The sequence below is a fragment of the Globicephala melas genome, chromosome 4 (genome assembly GCF_963455315.2).
Source record: "Globicephala melas chromosome 4, mGloMel1.2, whole genome shotgun sequence".
NCBI lineage: Eukaryota > Metazoa > Chordata > Mammalia > Artiodactyla > Delphinidae > Globicephala > Globicephala melas.
The window spans coordinates 72,698,312-72,715,350 of record NC_083317.1 but is presented as its reverse complement, the minus strand read 5'-3'; the positions used below and the strand labels follow the sequence as shown (position 1 = coordinate 72,715,350).

The window sequence follows — 17,039 nt, the reverse complement described above, 5'->3', positions numbered from 1 at the left end:
CCCTGAGTATAACTTGTACCACCTGTGAGACTGGCATAGCCCTTAGAGTAAGTGGTTTGGGCAACCAGCAGTTTGCTGCCACCATAAGACCCTCCCGGGGAGAGGTGACCCTCCAGGGCAATGCTCGCTATTTTGTATTATGGGATTCGGACTTAACCCCTCAGGGGCATTCTTAGCCTTGATAAGCCAATGTATCAGGACTGCATCGCAATTAGAAGGGCAAAGACTTCCAGAAGGCCAGGGCTGGAGAGGTATCAGTGGACCCAGGCTTCTTATCTCCTTCTGCTCTGTCATCCTGATGGTGGCCCTCACCTTGGCTGCCGCGATGTTCCTCCACCTCCAGCCTCAGTCCAGGCAGGAAGAAGCAAAGCAGCATGGAAGAAGGGAGGAGCTGCCCCTGCCTCAGGAGAGCAAAACTCTCCCGGCAATCATTGCAGACTTCTGCTCGAACCTTATGGACCAGGGGTAGGTCACATGATTGCTGGGTAGGCGATAGTCTGGAAAGGATTGGGCACATTGGTACCCCAGACAACATTTTGGTATTGAGACAGATGAGAAGAATAGATTTTAGCAGCAAACAGTAGTGTCTGCCTTGGCTGGGCTGTGGCCTAGGGCTGATTTTGTCCCCGGAGATATTAGGACTTGGCAGTCAAGAGGCTTGAAAAGGAAACCCCATGGGGAAAAAGTCCTTTTTCTCTTTTCCTAAGGCAGCAGTTACAAACTCTGGTTGCAAGTTAGAATCACCTAGAGCGCAGTGGGGAAAAAAATCCCCGTGCCCCACCCCTGGGGACTCGGATTTCATTCATTAGGCGTGAGGCCAACCATGGGAATAGTTTAAAAAGCTTCCTTGGTTCCTTAGTTCTTCTTCAACTATTTTGGGAAGAATTTCAATCGCATACAAAAGTAGAAGGTGGTAAATTGATCCCTGGTGTACCTGGGCTTCAACAGTTATCAGCTCATGAGCAGTCTTGTTTCATCTGTGTTCCCACCCACTTTCCTCCCCCTCCCTCTACTGGATTGTTTCAAAGCAAATCCTGGACATCATGTTGGTGTTTAGGTATCTATTGCTAAATGGTAAGATCTCTTTTTAATAACCTAAGCACATAAGCACGATCGTTTTACCAAGTGATTCTAGTAAACAATCAGGGAGGAGAACCTAAGAACAGCTGCTCTGGACCTACATCAACCAGGTGTTGGTTTAACATGCAGATTTCCAGGGGCCACCCCATCCTACTGAATCAGAATGTCAATCAGGGACTTGGGAGCCTGCATTTTAACAAGCTTCCCAGGTGCTTGTTAACTAAAGTTAAAGAATTGAGGTGCTAAGGCCTTCCTAGCCCAAGGGCCCTCTGAACTGAGAAGTAGCGCCAAGCCAGGGATCCCGTAGCACCTGCAGGAGCTGCAAAGTGAGAGAAGAAATAAGAGCAGGATGAGGCAGTCCCAGCAGTGGCCAAAGGGAAAGGCTGAGAAACCAAGTGGTGTCCAGGAGGGCGCTCCTGTGTCAGCTGGAGCTCCCCAGCAGTGTTCTTGGCCCTCACCTTATCAGGGTCCTGCCTCTTGGGGATTGGGTGTGGAGGGATGGAGCCTAGTGCTCTCTGGAGAAGTAGAAATATGCCATTGATAGCTGGGTATGAGCAGTAGCGCCTGGTATAATACACCCCGAGATAGTCAAGTTTGTGTGGATATATTTGAATATGGGGAAGTGGATTAGAGAAAATCTGGCAACAAATCAGTTTGAAATAATTTTTTTTCTTGCTGTGACCTTTTTGTTACTTTTTAAAATATCAAATAGTACAAAAGGATGGCAGAGGACAAGGACAGTTCTGCCAGGGGCACCTTGTTCTTTTTGTACAGCAAATCCTGGGGTTATGGTAAAACAGTGATTGATTTTAGATAAAGTCATTTAACTAGTTTTGGGTGTAGTGACCTTACCACTCTGCTTACTTGTGACCAATGCCCCCACCAGGGGTAGTGTCAGAGAAAGCCAGGTAGGAGCCAGGACTTACATTCTCACCCAGTAGTAATAAGGAACCCTGCCTGCTTGGGGTGGGGAGTGGGGGGTGGAGGAGTGTCAGAGGACACCTAGTAGAGACGGAGAGTTAGGACTTCCTCCATCTCTCAGCAGTAATGAGACCATACACCCCCATACAGTGGAGAGCAGTAGTGAGGCACTCCGACCTCTCACAGCCAGGGAGGTATTGGTGAAGACCCAGTGGGAAGCCGGAACTCCCATCCGTACCCAGCAGTAACTCCTTCCAACTTACTTTATGAAGCTAGTATTAGCTGATTCCAAAACCAGACAAAGACCGTACAAAACAGAGGACTGCAGACCAATAGCCCTCATGAATATAGGTGCCAAAATTCTTAAAATATTAGCCAGTAGAATTCAGCAATATGTGAAAAGAATTGTAAGCCATGAAAAAGTGAATTTGTTCCAGGGCTGCAAAGATGTCTTGTTGCTAAAAATCAGTTAATGTAATCCACCAAACTGAAAGCCAAAGAAGAAAAATCACATGAATCTATTATTGAAGAAAAATCACATGAATCTATTATTGCAGAAAAAGCAAAATTTAACATTCATTTGTGATAAACACTCTCAGAAAAATAGGCATAGATGGAAACTTCCTAAACTTGATAAAGAGCATCTATGAAAACCATGCAGCTAAAATATTTCCTGGTGAAAGACTGAATGCCTTCTCCCTAAGATGGGAGCAGGGCAAGAATGTCCACTCTCACCACTGACTCACCATAGTGCAATAAGGAAGTGCAATAAAGCAAGAAAAGGAAATAAAAGTCATACAGGTTGTAAAAGAAGAAATAAAACTATCCCTATTTGCAGATTACATGATGGACTACATAGAAAATCCCAAGGAATCCACAGAGCACTCCTAGAACTAATAACTGAGTTCAGCAGGACACAGATACAAGATAACACGCACAAGTCAGTGTATTTCTATATCCTAGCAATGAACTGTGGATATCAAAATCTAAAATAATACCATTTACAGTTGCTCAAAAGAATGAGTTACTTAGGTATAAATACAACAAATTATACAGGATTTGTACATTGAAAACGATACAATACTGATGAAAGAAATCAAAGATCTAATAAATGGAGACCCACACTATGTTCAGGGTTTGAAAGACTCAAAAAAGTAAAGATGTTGACTTTCTCTAAATTGATATACAAGTTTAGCACAATTTCTATCAAAATCCCAGTCAGATTTTTATAGAAAAAGACAAGATTGTTCTAAAATTTATATGAAAAGGCAAAGGAAATAGAATAGCAAAAACAATTTTGAAAAAGAAAAATAAGGTGGGAGCGCATAGCTCAATGAAACAGAGAATCCAGAAATAAAAGCACGTGGATATGCCCAACCAATATTTGACAAAGGTGCAAAAGCAATTCAATGGAGGAAAGATAACATTTTCAAAAAATGGTGCTGGAGCATGGATATTCATAGGCAAAAACGAAAACAACCAACTTTGACTTATTTCACATTTTATACAAAAGTTAACTCACGATGGATCATGGACTTAAATTATAAAACACAAGACTAGGGACTTCCCTGGAGGTCCAGTGGTTAAGACTCCGACCTTCCAATGCAAGGGACACGGATTCGATCCTCGGTTGGGGAACTAAGATCCCACATGCCTCGTGGTATGGCCAAAAAATGAAAAAACAAAAAAAAACAAACAACCCAAGACTGTAAATCTTTTAGAAAAAAACAGGAGAAAATCTTTGGGTTGGGGCATAGGCAAAGAGTTCTGAAACTTGACACCAAAATATGATTGATCCATAAAAGGAAAAATTGAAATCAGACTTCATCAAAATGAAACACTGTTTCCCTACATAAAGGTCCTGTTAAGAGGATGAAAAGACAAGTTATAGACTAGGAGATAATATTTGCATACCACATATGCAACAAAGGACTAGCATCTAGAACATATAAAGAACTCTCAAAACTCAATAGTGAAAGAACAAACACTCCAATTACAATAGAATATGCACAAAAGACATAAAGAGACATTTTAATCAAAGGGGATATACTGATGGCAAATAAGCACATGGAAAGATTTTCAACATCATTAGCCATTAGAGAAATGCAAATTAAGACCACAGTGGATAGCTTTACACAGTTACCAGCATGGTTAAAATAAAAAATAGTGATACCACCAAATGCTGGCAAGGATATGGGGAAACTGGATCACTGCTGGGAATGTAGAATGCTATAGCCACTCTGGAAAACAGTTTAAAAGTTTCTTAAAAAACTGAACATGCAACTACCGTATGACCCAGCAATTGCTCTTCTGGGCATTTACCCAAGAGAAAAACAGGTTCACACAAAACCTGTACAGGAACGTTCCTGGCCGCTTTATTTGTAATAGCCCTAAATTGGAAGCAACCCAGATGGCCTTCAATAGTTGAATGGTTAAACGAACTGTGGTACAGGATACCATAGAATACAATTTAGCAATAAAAAGGAACAAATTATTGATACATGCGACAATAGACAATCAGATGAATCTCTAGGGAATTACGTTGCGTGAAAAAAGCCAATTCCAAAAGGTTAATATTCTATGACTCCATTCTTGAAATGACAGAATTATAGAGGTGGAGAACAGATTAGTGGTTAAAGAGGATGTGGGAGTGGGTGTGGCTATAAAAGGATAACACAAAGGATCCTTGTGGTGGTGGAACTGTTCTGTATTTTCACTGCATATGTCAATATCCTGGTTGTGATATTGTACTAGAGTTTTGCAAGATGTTACCATTAGGGGAAATTGGGTAAAAGGTACAGGGCATCTCTCTGTATTCTTAACTTCATGTGAATCTAGAATTATTTCAAAATAAAAAAACTATCAGGAAGCCATATAAAACCTAAGGGTTAAGACGTTGCATTTGCAGAAGGCTTTGTTAACAGAGGTCTATCACTGGAAGGCTCTTCCTACACAGTGGCAAAAATGTCCACTGCAACTGCTGGCCCACTTTGTCCCAGACTAGTAACCTGTAGGAAACAGGCCCTCCTCCTAAGTGGTACCAGCAGATTGTCCTCAGGGGTTTGGGGTGGGAGTAGTGAGTAGGGTGGGTACTGGTGCCTGAGGGCCTGTTGAGTTGCTTCCACCCCAGAACAGGATCTGGTGTGACCACAGCCTCTGCTCATGGCTTTCTTTCCTCTTGCAGAGGCTCGCTGCTGTTCCACTCTGCCTCCTTTGTCCCTGTTGACCGTCGGACTTAGACGCTGCTTCGGTGAACCCAGTGAGTGGCAGCCCGGCTACCTGGGAGCCAGCCAGCTGGTCGGAGCCCTTCTCCCTGGGCTCCCACGCCCTGACCCACCCTCAGAGTAAGGGCTTCAGTGCTTCGAGGGCACTCAGAGCCACTCTCTCACTCACTGAACAACCCCTGCCCCATCAAATGAAGTTAGGGGTTAAGAGTTTAGACTCCAAAATCTCTCAGTCCTTCTTTCAGTTCCAGGTCTATCGCTAATTATGTTGGGCATTTTAAAATGTCTATTTCCTCACTTGTAACGTGATATAATTATCATACTTATTATATGGAGTTACTGTGAGAATTAAAATAATGCATGCACAGTGCCTTGCCCATGGTAGGTACTCAGTACTTGATGATGAAGATGACAGTGATGATGGTGATGGTGATGATGGTGATTGTAGATGAGGAAACTGAGGTCCAGAAAGAGGAGGTCACTTCCCCAAGCAATATTGCTAGTTGGTGGTAGAGTCTGGGTTAGAACCTGGTCTCTTGATTCTGAGTCCAAGCATTTCTACTATACCAGGATGCTTCTCCAAACAGCAAGAGACAAGTGGGGAGGGCCAGGCCTGGCCCACTCAGGAAGCCCTAATTTTTACTGCCCAGAGGAGGCCTGGTCACTCAGCCCTCAGGATCCTGGGTTCCTAATGTGGGGTCTGACCTATTAAAACAGGTTGCCAGCAAAGCTGTCTTGGTCACAGGCTGTGACTCTGGATTTGGGTTCTCCTTGGCCAAGCATCTGCATTCAAAAGGCTTCCTTGTATTTGCTGGCTACTTGATGAAGGTAAGAGATGGGTCATCTTCATAATCATTGTCCTTTTTTTTTTTTTTTGCGGTACGCGGGCCTCTCACTGTTGTGGCCTCTCCCCTTGCGGAGCACAGGCTCCGGACACGCAGGCTTAGTGGCCATGGCTCACGGGCCTAACCACTCTGCGGCATGTGGGATCTTCCCGGACTGGGGCACGAACCTGTGTCCCCTGCATCGGCAGGCGGACTCTCAACCATTGCGCCACCAGGGAAGCCCATCATTGTCCTTTTATACATAGTCATTGTTTGGTAGGGTTTTAAAATTGCAATCAAATACATACAAAATAAAATTTACCATCTTAACCACTTTTAAGCGTACTGTTCAGCGGTGTTAAATATATTCACATTGTTGTACAACCATCACCTCCATCCATCCCCATAACACTTTTCATCTTGCAAAACTGAAAGTCTATACCTAATATAAACAATAACTGCCCATTCTCCCCTCCCCTCCAGTCCCTGGCAACCACCATTACAATTTCTGTCTTTATGAATTTGACTACTCTAAGTACCTAATATAAGTGGACTCGTGCAGTATTTGTCTTTTTGTGACTGGCATAATGTCCTCAAGGTTCATCCATGCTGTAGCATATTACAGAATTTCCTTCCTTTTTAAGGCTGAGTAATATTCCACTGTGTGTATATGCCGTATATTGCTTATCCATTCATCTGTCAATGGACATTTGGGTTTCTTCTACATTTTAGCTATTGTGAATAATGCCGTTATGAACATGGGTGTACAAATATCTCTTCAAGATCCTGCTTTCGATTCTTTGAGGTATATACCCACAAGTAGAATTACTGGATCATATGATGATTTTATCTTAAATTGTTTGAGGAACTGCCACACTGTTTTCCGCAGTGATTATACCATTCTACATTCCTACCAACAGTGCACAAGGGTTCCAATTTCTCTATATCCTTGCCAATACTTGTTGTTTTCTGGGGTTTTTTTGTGATAATAGTCATCATAATGGGTGTGAGGTAATATCTCATTGTAGTTTTGATTTGCATTTCCCTCATAATTTTTGATGTTGAGAACCTTTTCATGTGCCTACTGGCCATTCATAGATCTTCCTTGGAGAAACATCTATTGAAGTCCTTTGCCCATTTTTTTAACGGTATGTTTTTGTTGTTGTTTATTGAGTTTTAGGAGTTCTCTATATATTCTGGATATTAAATCCTTATCAGATATGTGATTTGCAAATATTTTCTCCCACTCTGTGGGTTGCCTTTTTACTCTGGGGATAGTGTCTATGATATACAAAATTTAAAAATTTTTATGAAGTCTAATTTGCCTATTTTTAATTTTGTTACTTGCACCTTTGGTGTCATATCCAAGAAATCACTGCCAAATCCAATGTCATGAGGTTTTGCCCTGTGTTTCTTCTAAGAGTTTTATTGTTTTGGTCTTACATGTAGGTTCTTGATCCATTTTGAGTTAATTTTTGTGTGTGGTATTAGGTAAGGGTCCAACTTCATTCTTTTACATGTGGATATCCACTTTTCCCAGTACCACTTGTTGAAAAGACTGTCCTTTCCCCAGTGAGTGGTCAAGGTACACTTGTCAAAAATCATTTGACCATATATATGGGGGTTTATTTCTGGGCTCTCAATTCTATTCCATTTGTCTGTCTTTATGCCAGTACTAGACTATTTTGATTACTGTAGCTTTGTAGTAAGTTTTGAAATCAATAAGTCTGAGTCTTCCAGTTTTGTTCTTCTTTTTCAAGTTTGTTTTGGCTATTTGGAGTCCCTTGAGATTCCATATGAATTTTAGGATAGGTTTCTCTTGCTCTAAAAAAAACATCATTACGATTTTGACAGGTATTGGATTAAATCTGTGGATTGTTTTGGGTAGTATTGACATTTTAACAGTATTAAGTCATCCGATCCATGAACACAGTATGTGTTTCCATTTATTTCTTTCACCTTTAATTTCTTTCAGAAATGTTTTGTGGTTTTCATTGTGCAAGTCTTTCACCTTCTTGGTTAAGCTAATTCCTAAGTATTTTATTCTTTTTTGATGCTATTGTCAATGGAATTGTTTTTGTCATTTCCTTTTCAGATTGTTCATTGTTTGTGTGTAGAAATGTGCCTGATTTTTGTGTGACTTTTATCCTGCTACTGTGCTGAATTCACTTGTTATTTCTAACAGGGTTTTACTTTTGTGGAATCTTTAGGGTTTTCTACATGTAAGATCATATCATCTGCAAGCAGATAGTTTTACTTCTTCCTTTCCAGTTTGGATATCTTTCATTTCTTTTTCTTGCCTAATTGCTCTGGCTACAACTTCCAGTAATATGTTGAATAGAAGTGGTTAGGTTGGCCAAAATCAACCGCAGTTTACTATCCATACAGTCTCCTGGAAGTTGCAAGCCTTCAACAGATTCTAGAATTCCAAAATAGTTACATTAGACAGATTCTGCCAGTGCACTTATTGTCTAGGTGGGGAGACAGATTCCTGGTGGTTCCTAGTCTGCCATCTTCCCAGAATCTTATTTCAAGCTGAGTATTTAATATCAGTACTGCCCAGAACCTGGGCCAGTGTTTGTAGTTGTTTTTTAATTGCCTTCCCAACAACTGGCTCATCTGTTGCTTACAACAGCTGATATCTTTTCCATTCACTTCAGTGTCTCTTGTTCTTCATAGCTTCATTCATTCATTCATTCATTCATTTGCCAAATGCTAATGATGTTCCTGACACTTTGCTAGGTGCTGAAGAAGAGTAAGACCTGATCTCTGTCCCCAAGGAGCATTTTCCAGTGGTGATGGGACAGCCATGCACAGACACAACTGGAAGAATTAGAGTGGAGAGTGTTCTCAGGGTTGTGCAAAGAATGTTTAATGAGAATGCACAGAAGGAAGGGATTGACTCTGGCATGACAAAAGGGGTGACATTTGTTCTGGGCCATGGAGAATGAATAATGCTATCATAGGTGGAAACTGGGAGGAATGACCTGTCAGACAGAAGGAGTAACCTAACCATAGGCTTGGAAGTATGAGGCTCCACTGGGACTCATAAAGTGGAATTTAGGATGCATGAAAGGAAGCATTGGGACATGAAGCTGCAAAAGTAATTGGGAGACAATTCCCCTAATTTAGCAAGTTCTGCAACATTTACCACAATCCATTTTTAGAACATTTCCAGCTTTCAAAAATTTCCCTCTTGATCATTTGCACACCTACCCACACCTACCTCTAGTTCTAGGTAGCCACTGATTTCTGCCTCTTTAGATTTGCCTTTCTGGACTATTCAAATAAATGGAATCATACAATGAGTAGTCTTATGTGCCAGGTTTATTAGCATAATGTGTTTGAGATTCATTCATATTGTAGAATGTATCAGTAGTTCATTCCTTTTTACTACTGGTTGCTATTTTATTGTATGGATATGGTACATTAAAAAATTCACTAGTTGATAGATATTTGGATAAAAATGTTTGGATTTTTGGCCATTGTGACTAATGTCACTATGAACATTCACATACATGTCTCTGTGTAGACATGTGTTTTTACCTGGTTCCTTTTAATGGAATTTAGACACCAACATCTGGGCATTAGATGTTCTCATTGCTAATGGGGCATTGCTGCTCCTTGATCTCCTCAGCGGACGAAGCTAGAAGACGTATATATAATCATACCCACATATATACATATACCCACACTATATCTATTTATATCTATCTCCTATATACATTTCCTATAAATATCACACTCACACACACACAGTTCATGAGGTTATACTGACCTATTCCAATTCAACACAACAGCATTCTTCCTGCTTCCCTCATTCCATATTTGTTTCTTCTTTTCCTGCAGTTAGCATGCTGATTCCCAACTATATTGATATATTTACTAATTTAGTTAATCCTACAATATATACACAAATGCTTCAGAATTGCTACATTCATACCATTACAAACAGCAAAGCTACTAAGTTGTTGTGTCAGGCCAGATCCTGCAAGAAGCAGGTGCCGAAATAGGATTCGATGTACAAGAGCTTGATCTAGGGAATGCCTGTAATGGCTAAAGGGCAGAGAGCAGGAAAAGTCAGGGCAATCCTTTAGACTGCAATGCAGGTCTGTGAAAAGAGGAATAGGTAGGCGCAGGTCAGACTGCAGTTCAGTCTGAGAGTCTCGGCTGGGACGATGGGGACGTCCCCAGCAAAGGTTATTTGTTAGAGGAGACCTGCCTTGGGCAGGAATGGCCCTGTACTTTTGTCATGCTTGGCCATTGGCTGAGAGTAACTCAGGCACATATGGCCGTGGCCATGGCATTCATGCCGCAGTGGATCTGAAGTTGCGGCAGCTGGAGACCTTCTGTCAGCTGCTCCCACAGCAGGTTGTCCTGAAAGGAAGTCTACTGTGGCCACCACAGTAGAGCTTAAGATTTCTTTAAAGTGTTTTTTGTCTATTGACCAAAGGTATACAAAGCACTGTGTTTAAAGTTACTTGGATTAATTATTATTAATTTGAAAAAGTTTGATTCATTTGTTTGTATTTTGTTCCCCCTATTCTTCTTGATTTATTTAATCTTAGAAGATATAAAACATTAACAAGTATCTAAAGTCAAAATTATATAAAAAGGTAAACTCAAAGTAGTGTTACTCTCCCACCTCCTATTTTTTTCTACTCCACTCCATTCTTTCATTTCCCCCTTCTTACACAAATGTGTATACTCTTTTGTACTTAAGAAACTTACCAATATAGCTTGGAAACCACTCCATGTGAATTCACAGGGATCTTCCTCCCTTTTTTAAAACAGCATCATAGTACTCCATTGTGTGGGTGGACCATAGTTTACTGCACTGGTTTCCTATATACGCATGAGCATTTAGGTTGTTTTCCAATATCTTGCAATTACAAATAATGCCACAATGAATAACCTTGTGAGTATGTATTTTTCACATATTTTTTGGAGGTTTACCTTTAGGGTAAATTCCTAGGAATGAGATTACTCTTAGGTCAAAGGGTTAATGAAATAAGTCATCATTTTAAAAGATATCCCCCAATTTCCTATCATAGGGGTTGTGTAATTTTATATTCCCACCAGTAATGTATGAGAATACCTGTTTCTGCATACTTTCACCAACAGAGTGTACTTCAAACTTTTGATTTTTGCCCATCTGTTAGGTGAGAAATGTATCTCAATATAGTTTTAATTTGTATTTCTCTTACTGTGAATGCTTCTTTTACTGTTCTTTAAAGGCATGATCCAGAAGTTGCACATATAGCACCCATGCTGTCACTCTCTTGGGCAGAGCTTAGTCACATGGCCTACCTGACTGCTAGGGATTCTGGGAAATGTAATTGGTATTCTGAAACAATATGTACCCTGCTTTAAGTCAGGGGTTTTACTCCTATAGAAGAAAGGAAGAATGGGTATTCAGGACAACTTGCTGTCTCTGCTCAGTGGATGAGACATTTTTCTTTATTTTGAAGGCAGTAGGAACCCTGGGAAGGAATTTTTTTTTTTTTACTAGGTTTAATATCTATAAAACAGTATCTGTTCAATGTAAAAAATTCAAGAATATGAACAAGTATAAATAGTAAAGTAATTTGCGTTGTCATGGTCTGAACATATTTCTAGATCAGAGAAGAGTTTGTCCTTTTAATTTTTACTTATTTTGCATTATGGAAGTAGTACATATTCCTAATAGATTCAAACAATACAGAAATATGTGATGTAAAAAAGTGAAGTCTTTTCATTTCAGTCTCTTGCCCCCAAGTAACTGCAATTCATCTGTGCACTGTATTTCTTACTTTCGTTATTATAAACGAAGCCACAGTGAATAGTCTTGCACCTACCTTTCATTAGTAATTCTTAGGAAAAATTTCTAGATGTGAAAGTGCTAGGTGGAAAGGTGTGCAGACTTTAGAATTTATTCAAATCTACCAAAGTGCTCCCCTCGAAATCTATACCAGTGCTTACTCCCTCTAATGGTGAAGGGATTTGGGGGGAAATGGGTGTGGCCATGCTTAAGGTTGGGTTCTCTGTATAATGTGGACCTGCCTTAACAGGTCCTGGCAGGAGTCGTGATGCCTCAAAACGCTTTGTGCCTTTAAAATTCCTCATTCATATATTCAGCACCTGTGCCATTGTGCTGGCCTGTCCAGGGACAAGGTGGGAGCACACCTGGACCTAATGCTGCAGAGGAGCTTTCGAGAGGGAGTCAGGGCCTTGGGTGCTAGTCCTAGATCAGCCACTAACCTGGGAACTGGGCAAGCACTTCGCCTCCCCAAGCCCCAGTCTGCTCTTACTTATAACGAGAGAGTCTGACTGGGTGATCTTAGGTCCTTCCACTCCTGCAGCGGTGATTTTATGAGTCAGTGACACGTACTTTGAGGAGAATACCAGGCAAATCACTGCCAGGTTATGTCTGGTGGTGTCTACCTCTTGACTATTACGGTGTCATGGTCTGTCTGTTCTGGTTAAGAGCTAGAGGGGGCAGAAGTCACTAGAGGTCTGAACTAGTTATGCAAACCAGAAAATGGTCAGATCCATTAGGGACTATGGATAAAGTGCTGCAGGAGTTGAAAATGGGAGCTTAGTCTTCCAAGCTGGTTCTGAGATGTTAAGCCACATGATAGATTCTAGCTACCTCTGCCAAACACTCTGCCTGCTCTTATTTAGTTACCCCTCCTCTTGTGCTTCAGATCTCAGTGCCTCAGGCCAGCTCAGGGACTTGGCTCCACCAGATAGGTGTCTCCACCCTCCCACATCATTAACCCCTCACTCTCTACCAAATCACTTTGGCACGTGTACATGCGTGTGCGCACACACACACCGCGACACAACTCCACTTCCTGTGTGTGCTACCACCCCATTTCTCTGCTTTCCTTTATAGAAAAGCACCCCGAGAGGGTTTCTTGTACTAGATATTTTCATTTACTTTCCATTTTTTTCCCCAACCTAGTTAGATGGGGCTTTTGCTCCTACCACTCTGTTTATTTGTTTATTCACCAAAAGATGTTTATTGAGCACCTGCTACGATCCGACAACATTCTCTGTTGGAGCTACAGCATGTACCAATTCAGTGACAGGTTCTTGCCCTGTGGAGTTTATGTGGGGGGAGGAGATAGACAAGGAATACAGTAAGTAAGTAAATTGCTTCTCTGTGGGATGATAAAAGCTATGGGGGAAAATAAAGCAGGAAAAGAAGATGGAGGGTGAATGTGGTGGAAGGGTTTTAAAGAGGGAAGAAGGACTTCACTGACAAGTGAGGGAGCAAGTCATGCAGATGCGTGTGGGAAAAGGGGATGGCCAAGCCAAAACCCCCAAGGAGAGTGTGTGCCTGGGGGGCTAGAGAAACAGCAGGAGGCCTCTGTGGCTGAAGCCCAATAAGTGAGAGGGGCGTAGTGTGAATGAGCATGGGGGGTGGTAGTGGGAAGGTTTGTATCGGAGGAGGAAAAGATTGCCTCTCTGGGAGCGCAGGGAAGGCTTGGTGGGCCAAGATGGCATTTCATCACCATCTGTAAGGACGAACAGGAGTTGCCCGTGATGGGCGGAGGTGGCATATCCAGACATCACTGGTACTTTGAGGTAGCTGAAGCCTAGTGCCCTTTGTGGAGGAAGAGGAAGCTGAGAAAGGAAGGCAGGACCAGACCAGGCGGGGCTCTGAATGCCTCTGATATGGCTTTTATCAAGGATGCCAGCAGCCCCTATTTTGTCAGATCCATTGTCTACTTCTCAGACCATTTTCATACGCAACCTGTCAGCAGCTTTGACCAAACAAACCACTCTCGCTTGTAACGCTTTGTTTCTTGACTTTGTGGACACCCTGCACTCTTGGTTTTTCTCCATCTCCTTTGCTGGCTCCTCCTTTGGCTCATCCTGTAATATTACCACACTCCAGACTTGTTCCTCTTGTCACCATGTTTCTAATACGTGTGATAGATGCTCACACATACTATGTGCTGAGTGTCCTCACATTCTGCCTTGAGGTGCTAGACTGCCTAACGATAAATGCTGAGAGACTGTGAAACCTTTCTGCTGGGACTAGCCCATGACCTGCCTCGATGTTGTAATAAATTGAGGTAGAAGAGGTTGAAAGATTGGAAAGGGTAGTTAGGGTGCTGTGCTGTTTTCCCTCTGGTCTCAACTAAAATGAGGTGGGCTTCAAGAGAACTTACTTGGAGAACTTACATTTTGTGCCTTGGAGTTTGGAGGTCACAAAATGGTGTGTTAGTGTTTACCAAAAGAAGTCTAAAAGCCCCCAAATGAGGGTGGAGTGGCTCATCTGGAAGCAGAGCAAAGAGAGCCCCTAGAGAGAGGGCTGTCCTTCTACCCAGGCAGGACACTGCCGCCCGGACCTGATATGCACAATGGGAGAGCTGCCTGGAGTCATCTTAAGGGCACCTGTGCAGTGAGACCTCTAGGAGGGTGCGTGTGACTCAGCCAGAAGGGTGTCCCACTGAAGCGCCCAGGCTGAGGGAGGAGATGCCCAGGTAGAGGAGGGAATGGTCCAGTGGAAGGATCTCTGCGGAAACCACAAAAGTGTCCCAAGAAGGGAGGACCAGCTCTCGAGCACCTGCTGTCCCAGGGCTCCAAGAGCAGACAACAGTGGCACCACCCTCAGAAGACTACATCTTGCCCCTTCATTAGCCAGCCCCTGCATCCAGCCCTGGAAGGGTCAGAGATTAAGGAACAGGAGAGGATAGCGAACTTGAAAATAGTGAGAAGGCCAGCTTCCAGCCCTGCTACCTGGCACCCCACTCCCACTTCCCACAGCCCTGCCAGGCCTGGGTCAGGGCAGGCTCTAAACTGGATATAAATTGTTGTGGTTTTTTTGAATTTTATTTTATTTTATTTATTTTTTTATACAGCAGGTTCTTATTAGTCATCCATTTTATACATATCAGTGTATACATGTCAATCTCAATCTCCCAATTCATCACACCACCACCACCCGCCCCCACCACTTTCCCCCCTTGGTGTCCATACGTTTGTTCTCTATGTCTGTGTCTGTATTTTCTGCCCTGCAATCCAGTTCATCTGTACCATTTTTCTAGGTTCCACATATATGCTTTAATATACGATATTTGTTTTTCTCTTTCTGACTTACTTCACTCTGTGTGACAGTCTCTAGATCCAAACTGGATATCTAAACTGGATATAAGTTTGAGAGTTTGGGTATTCAAACCAGACTGGACAGGAGTTATTTGATTAGTAGACTGAACTGGACTCCCTGCCAAAACAAAGAGGTTCTCTGTTATCTGAGAATGAGTGGAAAAGCTACAAGGCTTGCCTGAAATTTCATCCAGGGGTGGTAAAGTAGCTTACAGACGAAGTTTAAAGGGATAGTGAAAGAAGTGGGTTTATCAATAAACCGGTTACACGGGCACCAACACAGTAGGACCGAATGCTTGTCCCTGAGCAGCAAGACAGACATGGACAAAGACAGAAACCCCAGAGCCAGGGAGGCAGTGTGGCCCGGGCAGTGCAGCCTGGGCCCCGGGACAGGTGGATCCGGAAGGGGACGGACTGCCATAGTCTGCGGGCTGCGGGCTGAGGGGGGTTGGGAAAAGTTTCCTTTGAACAGCAGGACGTGCAGGCTGCTCAGAGGCAGATGAGGACTCCTGGGAGGAATGTCTGGAGAAGGTAGGAGGGTGGGGTTTCTCTCCTGGGGCCTGAATGCTGAGCCTGAAGCTGTGGGCTGTGAGACTAACCCCCGGTTTCCTCTGTGAGAAGGCTCTTAGCTGCCAAGCTAAGTTCCTGCCGGGACCCTGGCCTAGAGTGAGGGGCTTCCCCCGGGAACTGCAGGGACATTGGCTTGATGCTGGCAGGAGGCACAGGAGAGGTCTGGCGTGGGGCCCGAGAGCTGCTGCCAGATGGCAACAGGGTTAACGAAGTCCAGAGGAGGAATGTCACTCAGCTCTCGACAGCAGCTGGAATCCATGCTATCGGGAGTAGACATCAGCGTCCCTCGGAGACTCAGGCCACGTGGGCTCTACCCCAAGGGGCCTTTGAGGAACCACGATATGAAGACTGAATTAAATCAAGATATGTGTTTTCCTAATGTCCACGTGCTGTCTGTGGGAAAGAGAGGTGTCTGTGTGCCCCTCCAGCCTCTGGACTTGAAGATGGCGTCCAGGGAGCTCTTCTCTGGTGCAGCCCTCTGTGGGGACGGCAGCAGGAGCTCCAGGCTCATCTGCTCCCCCATAGCTGGAACACCATGTCGTTTGGGAAGACTGGCATACCAGCGGGGTTCAGCGTGGACTGAGCCTCACACCTGGCTGCTCTGTGCGGAGGTGACGCTGGATGTGGCTGGCCTTCCTGGTGCTACACCGTGCTGCTTCTTCCAGGGCCACTGGGGAGGCCCCCTGGAGAACCTGGGGTTAGGGTCCTCCTGGTTCAAACCACTGACACTCAGCCCAGCCTGCAGAGAACTTTCCACCGGTGTATGCTGACCATCCTCGTGCTCCCCGCTCTGGCCTTCCTGGGGATGTTTGTTTCAGTACCAGATGTAGCCCAGGCAAGCCCTCGGCCGAGAGTAGGCATTTCTCCATCACTTCATCCTCTGGCAGCTACTCCTTTCCTCTCATAAGATGCATCACTGTTCTGTAGACCACTGAGAAAAGTCACTACCAATTAAATTATGACTGACAGTGTTTAATTTTCACATCGATCGTAGCTCATCCCTGTGGTGAAAAAAGTATGTGTCATAGAATCCAGGAAATATGGTAATACAACCTGCTTAGGGCGTGAGGACTAATGAGATAATGCATGTCAAATGCTTAGCACAGTGTGAAGCACAGTAAACAATAAATGGTGTCTAGTTCATTCAAATCCTCCAGCAGCTCACCCCTGACCCCAAGCAGACCGCTGCCCACCTCTCCTGCCTCATGTCCCACCACTTCCTCTGCCTCTGCCCTGCCTGCAGTGGCTTACGGCAGGACCGTAGTGCCACTCCTCCTGAAGTGCCCCATCCCCAGGCCCCCTCTTGTTAATGTCCTCAGCT

At 43.5% G+C, this 17,039-nt stretch overlaps 1 protein-coding gene across 1 annotated transcript in view; it reads left to right on the top strand.

Moving 5' to 3' along the window:
• Positions 1–17,039, top strand: part of BDH1 (3-hydroxybutyrate dehydrogenase 1) — a 35,177-nt gene that overhangs the window by 9,917 nt on the left and 8,221 nt on the right. Inside the window, 3 exon segments of the mRNA XM_060297509.1 lie at positions 5,186–5,237; positions 5,240–5,260; positions 5,943–6,053. Coding sequence (XP_060153492.1) covers positions 5,186–5,237; positions 5,240–5,260; positions 5,943–6,053 — 184 coding nt within the window.